Below are 14,834 nucleotides of genomic sequence, written 5' to 3' on the forward strand. Positions count from 1 at the left end.
CTGACAGGGATCAAAAGACATCCCTGTCACTAAAAAGGAAAAACCTAGATAAAAGGAAAGTCATAAACAGTAAAGACAAGGCCTCCAGGTCTGGCAGGCCAAGGCTTCACTTAAATTATTCCAACAGTTCTCTACCTAAATGCGTATTACAGGTAATATTTTATTTCACAACACTTTGCCTTGTTCCTTTCTTCTCTGCTGTTCACTTCAAACACGCTCCATACAACACAATGCTCTCGTATCAGACGCTTGCTCGATCACCTGCTCGTTTGCTGTCACAATGTACCCTACACAAATCCGAAACATTTCTTCGCTATCGAGTTTGCTAGTGCATGCGCAGTGATACTGACCGGCAGAATAACATCCGGTTGTTCCCGAAGATGATCTTTTTTCTGAAATAATTTTACGTTTATGGACTTAAGTAAGAGTCAAAATTTGGGTGCGTATTATACATGGATACAGGCTTTTTTCCAGCATCGACATGCCATTTTTAGGGTGCGTATTATGCACGGGGGCGTATTTTACATGGAAAATTACGGTAATACATTCATGTATCGATGGAACAACAATGTTAAATACAGGTTGGATAAAACATTGCAACATTAAAATCATATATCTTGTCGAGTAAAGATCAATTTTCACACATAATCATACTTAGCCATAATAATGGGTTCTTCTAACGTTAACATTTATATTGATATAAGCTGTTACATCTTAAAATTATGGCATAGCAAACTCATATTTCAAAACTGTGCGTTGCTACGTGTTTGAACAGGTTGTATCCTCCCAATTGCTAACAATTTAATTTATTACATTTGTTAGTTTCCATCAGGTCACCCCGATGTCAAGCTTTAACACCATCTCCTGGTGAAATCAAAGTCAAAGTCAAAGTCAAAGTCAGCTTTATTGTCAATCCCTTCATATGTCAAGACACACAAAGAAACCGAAATTCCGTTTCCTCCATCCCACGGTGACGAGACATACAAGTAGGCGACACAAAACAAAAACAAGAAGGCACAAACCATAAATAATAAATAATAAATAAAATAAAATGAGCGATGAACAAATAACAGACCAATAACCCATTAAATTTGAGGGGCAAAACCGAGCCAGTGAGCATACAGCAAGAACAGGACGCTACGCTGAAAGGGGGAGCGAGTTCAGGATCCTAACAGCCTGGAGTACGAAGCTGTTGGAAAGTCTGGTGGTGCGGGAGCGCAGGCTCCTGTACCGCCTCCCAGAGGGCAGAAGTTCAAACAAAGAGTGAGCGGGGTGACTCACATCACTCACAATCTTGGTCGCCTTGCGGGTGAGATGGGAGGTGTAAATGTCCTTCAAGGAGGGGAGAGAAGCACCAATAGTCTTACTAGCCGTTTTCACAATGCGCTGCAGGGCCTTCAAGTCTTGGTCAGTGCAGCTGCCACCCCAGACAGCAATACAGCTGGAGAGGACGCTCTCAATGGTGCCGCGGTAAAAAGTAGTCATGACGGCCGGAGGAGTCCCCGCTCGCCTGAGTTTCCGAAGGAAGTACAGGCGGCGCTGGGCCTTCTTCGCCAGCGACGCGGTGTTGGTGGACCAGGAGAGATCCTCACTGATGTGCACCCCCAGAAATCTTGGAACTACTACATGTTTTGGGATAGCCAATGTGCCTGGGCCAAATTCGATACCCAATTTTACACCATCTTGTACCACCATGCCACATGACAGATGGTATGGGGGTGCATTAGTTCCCATGGCATAGGTGACTTACATTTCTGTGAAGGCAACATAAATGCTAATAAGTACATACAGATTTTGGAGCAACATATGCTGCCGTCCAATCGACAACTTTTTCATGGGCACCACATTCTGCACGTGTTACAAAAATGTGGCTTTGAAGTAAAAGAGTCCAGGTTCTCCCCTGGCCCGCTTGCAGTCCAGACCTGTCTCCCATTGAAAATGTGTGGCGCATTATGAGGCGTAAAATACGACGGGGAAGACCCCGGACTGTTGAACAACTGAAGTGGTTCATCAAGCAAGAATGGGAAAGAATTCCACATGAGAAGCTAAGAGAATTAGTCTCCTCTCTTCCAAAACGTGTATTGAGTGTTATTAAAAGGAAAGGTGATGGCACGAAGTGGTAAACATGCCCTTTCCCAACTTCTACTGCACGTGTTGCAGCCATGAAATTCCAAGTTAATTATTATTTGAAAAATAAAATAAAGTTTATGAATTTGAGCATTAAATATGTTGCCTTTGTAGTGTATTCAATTGAATATAGTAGGTTGAAAAGGATTTTCAAATCATTGTATTTTGTTTTTATTTACGTTTTACACAATTTCACAACTTCAACCGAATCCGGTTTGTAGTCAATAGTAATGATAATGTCCTGTCTAGAATGAAGTTCTCTGATATGTTACGTGTCTGTGTGCTTTTGAATGTGAAGACAGAAATAAAAAGAGTAAATGATAAACAGGCTTGGGGAGCATTACGTATTCAGAATACAAGAAAAACAACTGTATTCCAGTAACAGAAAAAACACGGAATCAGATTACAGGTACATTTATTAAAAACGGGGATTATTTGCCAGGATTACATTTTCCACGTGGACAGACTGATGCTGTTGTTTACTTCAGCCCTCAGCGCAACTAGGGACTCAGTGGGGCACCGTGACTCCAGTCAATCGACGTGGCGTTGCTGAGAGCAAACTGGCCATGTCGTGTCTTCCACATGGGCATTAAAGGAGGAAGAGTTGACTGCCATTAACTGTTTGGAATCCACTCACTGAAGGACCGATTTATCTTAAATAACATTTCCCCCCAAAACATTTGAGCTGTCAGAGTTGTGCAATGACGGAGTTACGCTGCTAGCCTGCTGCACCCAAGTAAATATCACCTTGCTTTACAAATCACTCACAAATTTACTATTTCAAACCATATTACCAATAAAAACAGCTAAACTTGGTACGGGCAAAAAAAAGTGGTATATCGTGAATTGTCAATCTTAAATAGGGAAAAAGGTGACGGCTTTTTCCCGTTCAATGGAGACAACAACACTGCTTCCAGTGGATGGAAGCACATGTGAATATCTGAGACTGTGTGTGTGTCTGTGCATGCGTGCGTGTGTGTGTGTGCGTGCGTGCGTGTGTACGTGTGAAAACGACGAGATGGTTCTGTCAAAAATAAATGCACGAGTCCACTGATCCACAAACGCATATTTGACATTTCACACACAGAATTTAATGCTTACAAATGATAAATACACACACAACAAAAAAAACATGCGAAAATTATGAATGTATTTGTGGATTGGAAAAACAGAATGTGTTTTTTGTGCATCCGAAAATGTGAAAATTTAAGTGTATAAATTGCGGATGTAGTGTTTGTGTGAATAAGTTTGACACAAATCTCTCCCCATAAGGTTGAGTTGAGAAGCAGACGGAGATGGAGTTGGGTGCAGAGTTCGGGGGGTGGGGGAGAGAAAGAAACAGACAGACAGACAGTACAATAGAGGAATTGGAGAAGAGAAAAGGATGTGTAGAACATTTATTGCATCAGCGATAAGAATGCTATGGTAGCAGAATTAAAGGTGGCCATTATTAGCTTTACCTCTGCAACCATTTGCTCAAAGGCGAATGTGAAAATGGACAAAAGAATTTAGTAGCATTGTTATTGCCTGCAGCACGGAAAGCAGACGCCAATATGTGCGGTGATATGGAAGTGAAGCAGAACAAATCAGACCGTACGTGTAAAAAAATTGGCTGCATCAAATTTGCTTACGTGATCAACATTTGTCACACAAAAACAACACACTTGCACATGCTAGGTGCATCTTACTAAATCATTCACAATTGGCTGAAACTGAAGTACATTTTGGGAGTTTACAATGGACTTGTAATTCGGGAGAGGAAGATGTTATTGGCATGATCTAAATGTCAGTCAAATGCATATCAGCAATGGTCACGTAACCACTCTGAAGCTGCTTGGCTGCTCCATATTCAGCCTTGAAATGCTGATGTCTTTGCATGGTATTGGCGGGGAGTGCACACACGAGTCATGTGACGCACAGGCACGCACGCACACTTTGCTAGGGGCTTAATGTAGCAAGGGAAACTTCACTAAAGCACACCCAGCCATATCACTTGTACAAATGCAGTATCTCATTAAACTTTGATGCCTTTCGCTGTATTATTTAAACACTTATGAGGTTATCCACAGGAAGAGGCTTGCCACCTTCTCCTGCTCATCCTGCAGGAGAACATCCTGCTCTCCACACCTTTTTTGAATTTGTCTACACTGTTTGTACTATGTGTCCTCTCTGCATCCATTGCAGCCTGGTCATCCTGGAAGAGGGACCTTCCCATCTGTGGTCTCTTCTCAAGGTTTCTCATTTCCCCTGGCTGGAGTTTTGAGTTTTTCCTTGCCCTTTTGGGAGTTTAAGATCAGGGGATGTTTGAGAATATTTGCCATTTTTCACATGTCCTGAGTGTTGTTAGTCACCTAAATGTTGAACAGAGGGTGTGATTTACCGAAGTCAAATTCCTTGTTTGGCACGCTCAAACATGGCGAATAAAAAACTCTTGAATCTTTTGGTTTCTCAAAAACCTGGCAAGATTGATTGCTAAGCAGGACACACACAAACCACCCCCCCACACATTTTCATATTTTGTGTACTGTATTTTTCGGACTATAAGTCGCGTTTTTTTCATAGTTTGGGTGGGGGGCGACTTATACTGAGGAGCGACTTATGTGTGAATTTTTTCACAAATTTTCAAAATTTAAAAAAATAGATAAGTGAAACCGCGATGTAGCAAGGGATTTCTGGTATTTGAATTTCAAGTGACGTCAGCGGCGCGGCGGTTGTTTACATAAAGGACAAAGATCACGGGATGACGAAGATGACGAAGGGCCCCACGTACTACCGGCATCATTAGCGGCTTTGTTTGTAAGTGACACGGAGGACGAAGAGTTTGAAGGATTTAATGATTTGGAGTGACACAGAAGGTTTGAAGAACTATTATGGCTTTTACGCACGCCCGGTCCTACTCTACGGAGCTCTCTTTCACCTCCGTGGATGGAAGTCGGGGGCCGGCGCTCGGCCGGGTGGCTGTCCAGGGACGGTGAATGGGGCTCGGACATGGCTTTTACGCACGCCCGGTCCTATTCTATGGGGCTCTCTTCCACCTCTGTGGCTGGAAGTGCCACCTCCGGGGATAGAAGTCCACGCCGCCACACGCCTGTAAGTCCACGCCGGTGCTTGGGGCCGTGTGGCAGTGAACTATTTATGTTATAGTTATTTGATATATTTCATTTCGTGTAGCAACTTGTACATGTTTTTATCGTTACAGTTCAGTCGTTGTTGGCTCGCTGAACTCTGGTTTTGTTAAATAAAGAGCCGTTTACCAAACCCACGTCTTTCCTTGTACTTTGTTAACGCACAATATAGTTATATACTAGATCTGTGGAATAACGACGAGGCTGACGTCAGGGCGGACGCGCAGCGTTGTTGACAAAGGACGAGGAATTTGCTCAATGGATTTAATGATTTGGAGTGACACAGATCGTTCGATAATATTATTGCTTATATAATAGTTATTTGATATATAATTTATATATCGTTATATGGGCCTTTGGAATATTTTGAAGTGCAACCGCCGTCAGCGGCGCGCACCCGGCCGGCATTGTTGACATAAAGGACGATCGATGGATTTAATGATTTGGAGTGACACAGATGGTTTTATAAACGTGTTATTTATGTAATAGTTATTTGAATAACTCTAAATGTTAACGTCAGGCCCGTTCTCAGCTCTTCGTTTGTGTTTATGTCACGTTAGCATACCGTATCGTTTAGCCTGTTGTTGCTCGTTCATGTCTGTTCTTGGTGTTGGATTTTGTCGAATAAATTTCCCCCAAAATGCGATTTATACTCCGGAGCGACTTATATATGGTTTTTTTTCACTTTATTGTGCATTTTATGGCTAATGCAACGTATATTCCGGAGCGATATGACTTTATTTATGTGGCACTTTTGTCAACGTCGTTTGCCGTAACATAACTAATTTTAATATGGAACCCGGTGTAACACTTAACAGTTTTTTGGTGGTGTGTGTGCCTCGAGATTTTTTCCAATGAAAAGGTGTGGCGTGGATGAAAAAAGATTTGGAAACACAGCTTTTTGTACCTGCTCTTTAAACTAAATGTACTGTTTACTCATACATATTTTTTCTCTCTGTTCTTCTCTCCACAGACATTTATAGTGCTAAATAGGGGGAAGACAATCTTCCGTTTCAGTGCCACACCTGCCTTGTACTTCATAAGTCCTTTTAATCCGGTTAGGCAAATAGCTATTAAAATTTTGATACATTCATATCCTTTTCACGTGCTGTCTTAAATGCAAAAGCTTGCCTGATTGTGTGTATTATTTATGATGATTTGCCCTATGTGGTAATGGATGTTGAGGAACAGACAGTAAGACGCTCGTGAAGAGGACTGAATAATGGACAGCTTTTGGGTAATCTTCCAGTAATCTTGCCGACTTCAGGTTGATCTGCGTTTTTACCGTATTGCAGAGCTTATAGTCATCATGTGAGAGACTAACATCCATTGCGATTACTAGAATCAGTTGACATGACAGGTCCCTAAATGTCCCAGTCTGTTTCTCACATTTTTTACATTATTACAAATTCAGTCCACACATGATGAGACTTAGGGATGGGGAATGATAAGAATTTAGTATCTGCCTCTAGACCTTTCTACAGCTTTTACATTTCATGATCAATATACTGGTAATACATGTAAAGATAAAATTGGATGAGAGAATTTTCATATCCTACATGAAACTTGAAATAATTTAACACGACTTGAAGTGCATCTATTATTCAGGCCAGCTAATCAATCTATGATTTTGAATGTATTTTGTGTTGGGATTAGTTTGGAAATAAGCCTTTGAATGACTCAACAAAATATAAATAATAATGCAATGATAAGGTTTGAAATTTTATGTTTGAAAATGCTTCCTTCAATTGTCGTTTTTACCCCTTAACCTACTGCTCACTCTTTTCAGCATGATCATTATGTGTACTATTTTGACCAACTGTATATTCATGACCTTCAGTGATCCTCCTGAGTGGTCAAAACAAGTAGAGTAAGTACAGCTTTCATTATTCTCTCTTAAAATGGTAATATTCCACATTTGTGCTTCTAGTGTAGTGCTACTGTGTACTTTACAAGTTGTATCTTAGCTACACTGTTGTTATTTGATTATTATTGATGCCAATGCCCTTGTGTTTCAGGTACACATTCACAGGAATTTATACATTTGAGTCTCTTGTAAAAATCACGGCACGAGGATTCTGTATAGATGGCTTTACATTCCTTCGAGACCCATGGAACTGGCTGGACTTCATGGTCATCTCCATGGCGTAAGTATTTCCCTACTCTAGGCGATTGTATAATATTTTGATTGAAAGAAGCCTACATGATGCAATCCGTGGTGTTGAGAAGTGTGGATGGAAAAAAGTACGCTGTATCCTACCTAGATACAGTCATATGCAAAAGTTTGGGCACCCCTGATAATTTTCATGATTTTCCTTTATAAATCATTGATTGTTTGGATCAGCAATTTCAGTTAAATATATCACATAGCAGACAAACAGTGATATTTGAGAAATGAAATGAAGTTCATCGTTACTTGAACAAAAGTCGGCAAAAGTGTCAACAGCCTGTCGCTGAAGCAACTCCTCTGCCCAGTGACGGTGCTGTACAGTGGGTGGACGGGGTTGTCTGTGATGGACAGCAGCCTGGCGAACACCCGATGTTCTGCCACAAACACCAGATCAGGTAGCTCTGTGCCCACAACAGAACCTGCCTTCCTCACTAGTGGTTACCAGGCGGGACACATCCCTCTTCTTGACGCTGACCCCTCAGCATGCCACCGCAAAGAAGAGGGTGCTCACCACAACAGAACGATAAAACATCCGCAGAATCACATTGCGACATTGTTCTTTCTTGCACAAAGCGTCCACACAGACCAGTCGAGTTTGTCGTCCAGCGACACTACAAGATATTTACAGGTCTGCACACAGTCTCCATTGATAGTCACTGGCTCAGGACGAGGTCTGGGCCTCCAGAAATCCACCACCATTTCCCTGGACTTGGCGGTGTTTAGGTGCAGGTGGTTGGAGTCACACCAACTGGCGAAGCGGCGGACCAGGCTTCTGTACTCCCCCTTCTCCCGCCCTTACATCCCTAATCCAGCCAAAAATTGCAGTGTCATCCGCAAACATCTGCACATAGCAGAACTCAAAGTTGTACTGGAAGTGATTTCCATTTTGTTTTCTATGTTCAGACTAAAGTTCCTTTTGACAGCAATTATTTTGTAAACTGCTATTTGAATATAGCCTCACTTCCCTAATCACCACTTCCCATTGGAGACAACAGTCTCTGAGCAAAGTCCGCCCCTCATGAATGTGCACAAGCAGAATCTGCCATTATGGACAATTCATAATGACTGCTTTCTATAATTATTCAGAGGGATTGTAAGATACAATCGTCATATTTATGAAGGAAATATGAAAACCTTCACCATACATGTCACCATCCTGTCTGCGCCTCGACCAAAATCACGTTACTCCACCAGTGACACAACTTATATCTTCTTCTAGTTGTTCTAAAATCTGGTGTACTTTTGGTCACGAGCGTGCCAGAGACATGCAATAGAACACTCCTGAATGCCTGTCGAGGTGTAGTGCAGGTTACCAAATTCACAAACACGATAAACTAGACTTGCCTTGGTACAAAAATGAAGATACGCCCACACAGTGATGCCTTTGCCTTAGTTTTTTCTGTCTCTGGGTTTGTTCAATCTCTCTTTATTTTGCTTTTGTTTGCTAGTCGCATGCCTATTTGATGGCAAGCGAGGGATTTTTATTTATTGATTTTTTTTTGAGGTGGCTATTTTACCATAGTTTCAGCAAAGCTTCTATGAAGTCTTTGGTCTTCGGTAAGCGTAACTATTACTGTGCCCAGAATTGCATGAGCTCTGATTGACACCTCGTCAGTTGTGAGGTTACGCCTTGTGTCTCTGGTTGGTTGTTTTTCCTCGGGGGCAGTGTTTGTTGAAAAATCAAATTAGAGGTACAATGGGGCCAGAGAACACAGAGGACTGTCTGTTTTCACTGATCATTTCCCTAATGTACAGTGGTACCTCTACTTACAAATGCCTATAATTACAAACTTTGTGATTTTTTTACATTTATTTACGAACCAAATTTCGACTTCCGACCGGCCCCCCTCCCACCTGTCTCCTTTGCTCGGCCATTTCCTGATGTGTGTGTGTGTGTGTGTGTGTTTATATGTATATATGTATATATATATCAGCCTACCAAGCATGCATACATACACACAGGTGTGTGTGTGTGTGTCTGTGTGCGCGCGTGTGTGTGTGTGCGTGCTTGTATGTATGTGTGTATATATATATATATATATATATATATATATATATATATATATATATATATATATCCATCCATCCATCCATCCATCCATCCATCCATCCATCCGTCCATCTTCTTCCGCTTATCCGGGGTCGGGTCGCGGGGGCAGCAGCTTTAGGAGGGACTCCCAGATTTCCCTCTCCCCAGCCACTTCGTCCAGCTCATCCCGGGGGATCCCAAGATGTTCCCAGGCCTGCTGAGAGACATAGTCTCTCCAGCGCGTCCTGGGTCGTCCACGGGGTCTCCTGCCGGTAGGACATTTCTGGAACTCCTCCCCAGGGAGGCGTCCAGGAGGCATCCTGATGAGATGCATATATTATATGTATATATTTATACATTTTATTTGTAAATGTTAGATTTTTTTTCTTAATTTGGAAAAAAAATCTGCGATATACCGAAGCCGCGATAAATGAACCGCGATGTAGCGAGGGATATCTAAGTATATATATACACACATACACAGACACACACACGCACGCACACACACACACACACACGCAATTTAATTGTGGGTAAAATATGTGCTTGGGTAGCCTGCAGTAAAACACTAGTTATTGAGAGCGGTTGAAAGCCAATATTTGTTGATGTACTGCATTTGTTGATGTAGTCCATTTAGATTAATAGGAAGCCTCTTATATGGGGTGCGACAGTGGATCACTGGTTAGCACCTCACAGTGCAGAGGTGGTGGGTTTTATTCCGCCTGCGGCCTTCCTGTGTGAAATTTGCATTTGTTCCTGTGATTGCATGGGTTTTCTCTGGTTTCCTCCCACATTTTAAAAACATGCGTGGTAGGCCAATTGAGCACACCAAACTGCCCGTAAGTGTGAGTGTGAATTGTTGTTTGTCTATGTGTGCCCTGTTATTGACTGGATGGATGGATGGATGACGTATGACGTAGCCCGCGTCCCGCGGCACACGTGCTGCTGACGTATGACGTAGCCCGCGTCGCAATAGATTAAGGAAAGGATCGGCTCACAGATCGGCTGCATTTTCCGATACCCGATCCATCAATTTTGTTGATATCGGGGCCGATATCCGATCCAGATATCGGATCGGTGCATCTCTACTTAATAGTAATACTTTTAAAAATAAAATTGATTCTATATTTAGACTTGATTTATTTTTCAGCAAATGTTTTGAATCATTTACCCATCCAAATTATGTCAAATGTAGCTGAGATTCCCAAAATAAACATACAGATGCAAATAAATAGCCTGGTGAGGTCTATCCTCCTTTGGTGTAAAATAAAATAATATTAATAATAATAATCATATAATGTGGTCCCCGAGTTGCTTCTTGGTAATAATGGTGGTCCCTTGGACAAAACCAGTTGAAAGCTACTGCGCTATATGGTAATGTAAACAATGTTGCATCTTCGTACAGTCCAACAGCTGAAAAATTAGCAAATAAAAAAGTAAAACATACCAGGTATGCCAAATTCCTCACTCAAAGTCCCCTAGCTTGCTCCCGTTTTGTTATATCCCAGTATAGGGAAAAATAAGTACGTATTTTACAGCGAGGGATGAGCACGGACGATGAACATAGTTTTGTTTTTGGCCCGCCATTGCGCAGAATGTCATGTGACACATTCCTTGAAGCTGATTGTCTGGCACGAGGCGTAGCGAGTCAAGTTAGTCCGTAGAGAGTTGTGTTTTAGTGTGGGGCATCGAGCATCCTAAGCAGCATTCCGTATTGGCCCGAATATAAGACGACCCTGATTATAAGACAACCCCCTCTTATTCAAGACTCAAGTTTGAAAAAATACCTTTAGAACACCAAATTTAATTTTTATACAGAAAATAATTACAATATATCTGACGCAAATAATTATAACAATATATTCGAGAGAAAAAGCATGTTATTTTGCCTCATTCAAATCATGCAAAAACTGTCTATCACATCTTAATATCTGAACATTTAAATATGTACTAAAGTGCAATCACATAGGTAAATGAATGGCTTCTAGTTTTTGAAATGTAAATAAACCTACTGTTTCTCCATTTTCTGTTATCTCTTCTCTTATTTTCTTCTCTTTTCTTTCTTACCTTTATTTTTTATTTTTATTCTTCGTGCTACCGCTATTTTTATTTTTATTCTTCGTGACAGGGGTTCGCTTTGGCCTGGGGAGTTAAATTCAGCATTCGCTTTAAAGATATCTGGCGCCATCTAGCGTTGTGAATGGGTATAATGTCTAGACCCCGAATGTAAGACGACCCCAGTCTTCCAGTCTTATTTCAATGCAAAAATCACCTTCTTATAATTGGGCCAATACGGTAAGTCGGTACTACATTTCACTGTTAGTAACTGTACCTGCGTTATAACAATTAACATAGACATAACATAACATTGACTGTAAATCCACTTCTGACAGCGTTAGTCCCAACACTGAGGAACGGTGTTTAAAGCGATGTTTGCTTTTGCTCAGTCATCTGTATGTCTTAGCTTCAAACCTTCAAAGACATGCTGCTAAAATGTCCTCATTTAAGAGTTAGGTAATATCTCTTCGGAGTGGAAACGTCTCATTGAGGTGGATGTTCGCGAAAGGTCGATTGGAGGCATGTCTGGTGGAGTACATTATGGTTGATTGTGCATTTTGTACTCTCTCTTTATGAGCTTATGTGCCTTGACTTCCGAGTTTAATTTGTTCCATGACCATGCTCGTAACTGAAAATGCTGTATCTCAAATCATCTTTTCCCATTGAAATGAATGGGAATGCCGTTTATTCGCTCCTGTGACTTAAAAAATATAAACTTAATGATGAGACACAGAAGAAGATCATAGTTACTCAGGAACGATGACACTCATTTTTCACAAAGGGTTAAGAATACATATGTATATGCCGGTGAGTATTGTTTTATGGTCTTTCTGTATGCATTCCTCCTGATTGTGTTCAAGATTTTCTTGTATTTCGAACAACTCGTAAGTGGAAGTACCACTGCATTGCTGTTGATCCTATCACCTGTACAGTTTCCCTGTGCTCATGTGTGCACATGAAAATAATCCGCTGTTGTAACTGTGGTTTGATCCTGCAGGTATATAACAGAGTTTGTAAACCTAGGCAATGTCTCAGCTCTGCGCACGTTCAGAGTGTTGAGGGCATTGAAAACAATTTCTGTCATTCCAGGTAAGACAGTATTGGGCAGGGTGGTGCCTGGGGGGGGTGAATGGGCGGGGTCAGTGTTAGGTGTGTGTGTCCTCCTTTCTTTCCCTTCCACCCTTCTCCTCCATGGACAGGGTCTGTGAGTGGCGTCGTTCTTCCTCCTGGTGCGCTGGTGTTGTGCTCTTGCCGTGTTTGGTTTTGGTCATCGTGTGTGTTCTGTGTGTGATCCTTCCCCTGTTCCAGATATATAACAGAGTTTGTGGACCTGGGCAATGTATCTGCGCTGAGAACATTCAGAGTTCTCCGAGCATTGAAAACTATCTCGGTCATTCCAGGTGAGACTCCGTTTAAACACTAAGGCTGATCCTCCCACCCATTCTTTTCTACTCACAATGATTATGGTTATGATTTTCAAGCAGCAGCAAACCAATTGGAGAGAGACATTTTTTAGTTCTTTTTATTCTCCAAAATTATCAAAAATGGTACTAATACATTTTTGATAGGCTTTGCAGTCTCCTCTAGGGCCTTCCAATGTGTCTGCACTCTTCCCCTGCCCCAATAGCACTCTCATTATGAGGCTGGTTTTCACTGCAGCTGTGACCCAACCTCCACCAACCCCACCTCCACCCCTGCTTAATAAGCAGATGCCTTTTCTCCAACTCTTAACACTGTTGTTGCGTGTTTAGCTTTTTTCCAAAAATCAGTTAGTCTATCTGAATAATAATAATCTCTCAAATTGACCCAAAAATTGCAATAAGTCACTCAGTAATGTTGTTGCACATGAAAACTAAAAAGGATCATCATCTCCCCTCATAAACCCAAATTCTTAATGTATGAAGACTGCCAAGCCTAGTTTGTCAACATATCTTATGCTGCATGATGCTTCTCAGTCACTTGCTTTTCTAATCTTAATCTACTGAGAGTTTGGCTGACAAAAGGCACTGATAGTTTAATTTTTCCTCCTTTTTGTTTGGTTTTTAGTTTCTTGATTGATTCCCCTTCCCTCTGGTCTATGCAACCCAGAAAGAAAAATAATCAGTGCGCTCAGTTGTACAGGGTTGCAGATGCAATGCATGAACAACATTTTGATATTCATCAGTAACTCTGAGCCAAAATTTTATGTCAGTCAATGGACGTTGTTGAGCAGATGTCATGCGTCCTCTGGACAGCCTCATTTATGCAAGACTGCTTTTGTTTTCTTCAATTTATATACCGTAGGTAACAGATATTAGTTGTCTGTAACGTAACTACAAATAGGCCAGATTGTACAATGCAATTCATTTTTTTAATCATCTCATGAAGTAATACATTAGGGCAAATTGGATCCCTGTTGATTGTGTACATTAAGTGTGTATTGTTTATGGTAGTTTATTGATTTTGGTAAAAGAAAGCATACGCAAAGAAAACCCACGATATCAAAGTGGTACAATATTGTCTGTTTTATTCACTAAAGTAAGTATTTGGTCCCTAGGTTTAACTCATATACAGTAAGTTTAGTACTTGGTGCAGAAACACTTGTTGGCAAACTACATACTTGTAGTTGTTTCACCAAGTTTGCACATTAGGAATTTTAACTCTTGGTTTCTGCTTGAAAATTGCAAGCTTGCCTTTACTTCTATTCTATTGGATTGAGGATTAGAGTCTGGGCCACTCTATGACACTATGCTCGTTAAGTCAACTGATTCGTTGCCCTGGCAATATGTCTCGGCTCATCAAAATTCTGGATCTCGATCTTGAGCTCGCTAAGGAAAGGATGATTTTATCCAAGATTTGACAGTTCATGGCTGCTTTCATTGGCCACTCAATGCGGTGAAGTTGTGTTCCTGTAAACATAATGTTTCCACCTCTTTGATATTCATTTACGTATATCAACCATTAAAACTGTTGATGTTTTTGTCCCAATTGTGTATGGATCAATTGGAATTAGTGAATCACTTAAGTCAGGAGCCAATCCAAGTTGTTGAATTTTAAAGTATGAATTATTCAGTACCTAGTAATTAGCACAATTCAGAACACTCCAAACATTTTTGAAGTTTCCTCATATCCAAACTTCAGAGAAAAAAATTACATGCAGTGTTACTTTTTGAATCAATGTGCCTAGGCATTTGCTATTGCGGTGCATTCTGGGACTCGGATGTAACTGCGGTGAGTGCAGTATACATTATACAGGGTGTCCATAAAGTCTCTTTACGTTAAGTGTTTTTTTTTTTTTTTTTACAAGCATTTGATAAGATATCAGAACCACATTTGTTGTATTGTA

At 41.0% G+C, this 14,834-nt stretch overlaps 1 protein-coding gene across 10 annotated transcripts in view; it reads left to right on the forward strand.

Moving 5' to 3' along the window:
• scn8aa (sodium channel, voltage gated, type VIII, alpha subunit a) overlaps positions 1–14,834 on the forward strand; it is a 132,843-nt gene that overhangs the window by 33,775 nt on the left and 84,234 nt on the right. For 5 of the 10 annotated variants that reach the window (XM_037245885.1, XM_037245889.1, XM_037245893.1 and 2 more), the window contains exons 3-6: positions 6,226–6,344; positions 7,033–7,122; positions 7,271–7,399; positions 12,818–12,909. In XM_037245885.1, the coding sequence (XP_037101780.1) occupies positions 6,226–6,344; positions 7,033–7,122; positions 7,271–7,399; positions 12,818–12,909 (430 nt within the window). Of the gene's footprint in view, positions 1–6,225; positions 6,345–7,032; positions 7,123–7,270; positions 7,400–12,506; positions 12,599–12,817; positions 12,910–14,834 lie in introns of those variants that run through there. The other 5 variants (XM_037245886.1, XM_037245891.1, XM_037245890.1 and 2 more) reach the window with 2 other exon arrangements.

Source organism: Syngnathus acus, chromosome 2 (assembly GCF_901709675.1).
Source record: "Syngnathus acus chromosome 2, fSynAcu1.2, whole genome shotgun sequence".
NCBI classification, from domain to species: Eukaryota; Metazoa; Chordata; class Actinopteri; order Syngnathiformes; family Syngnathidae; genus Syngnathus; species Syngnathus acus.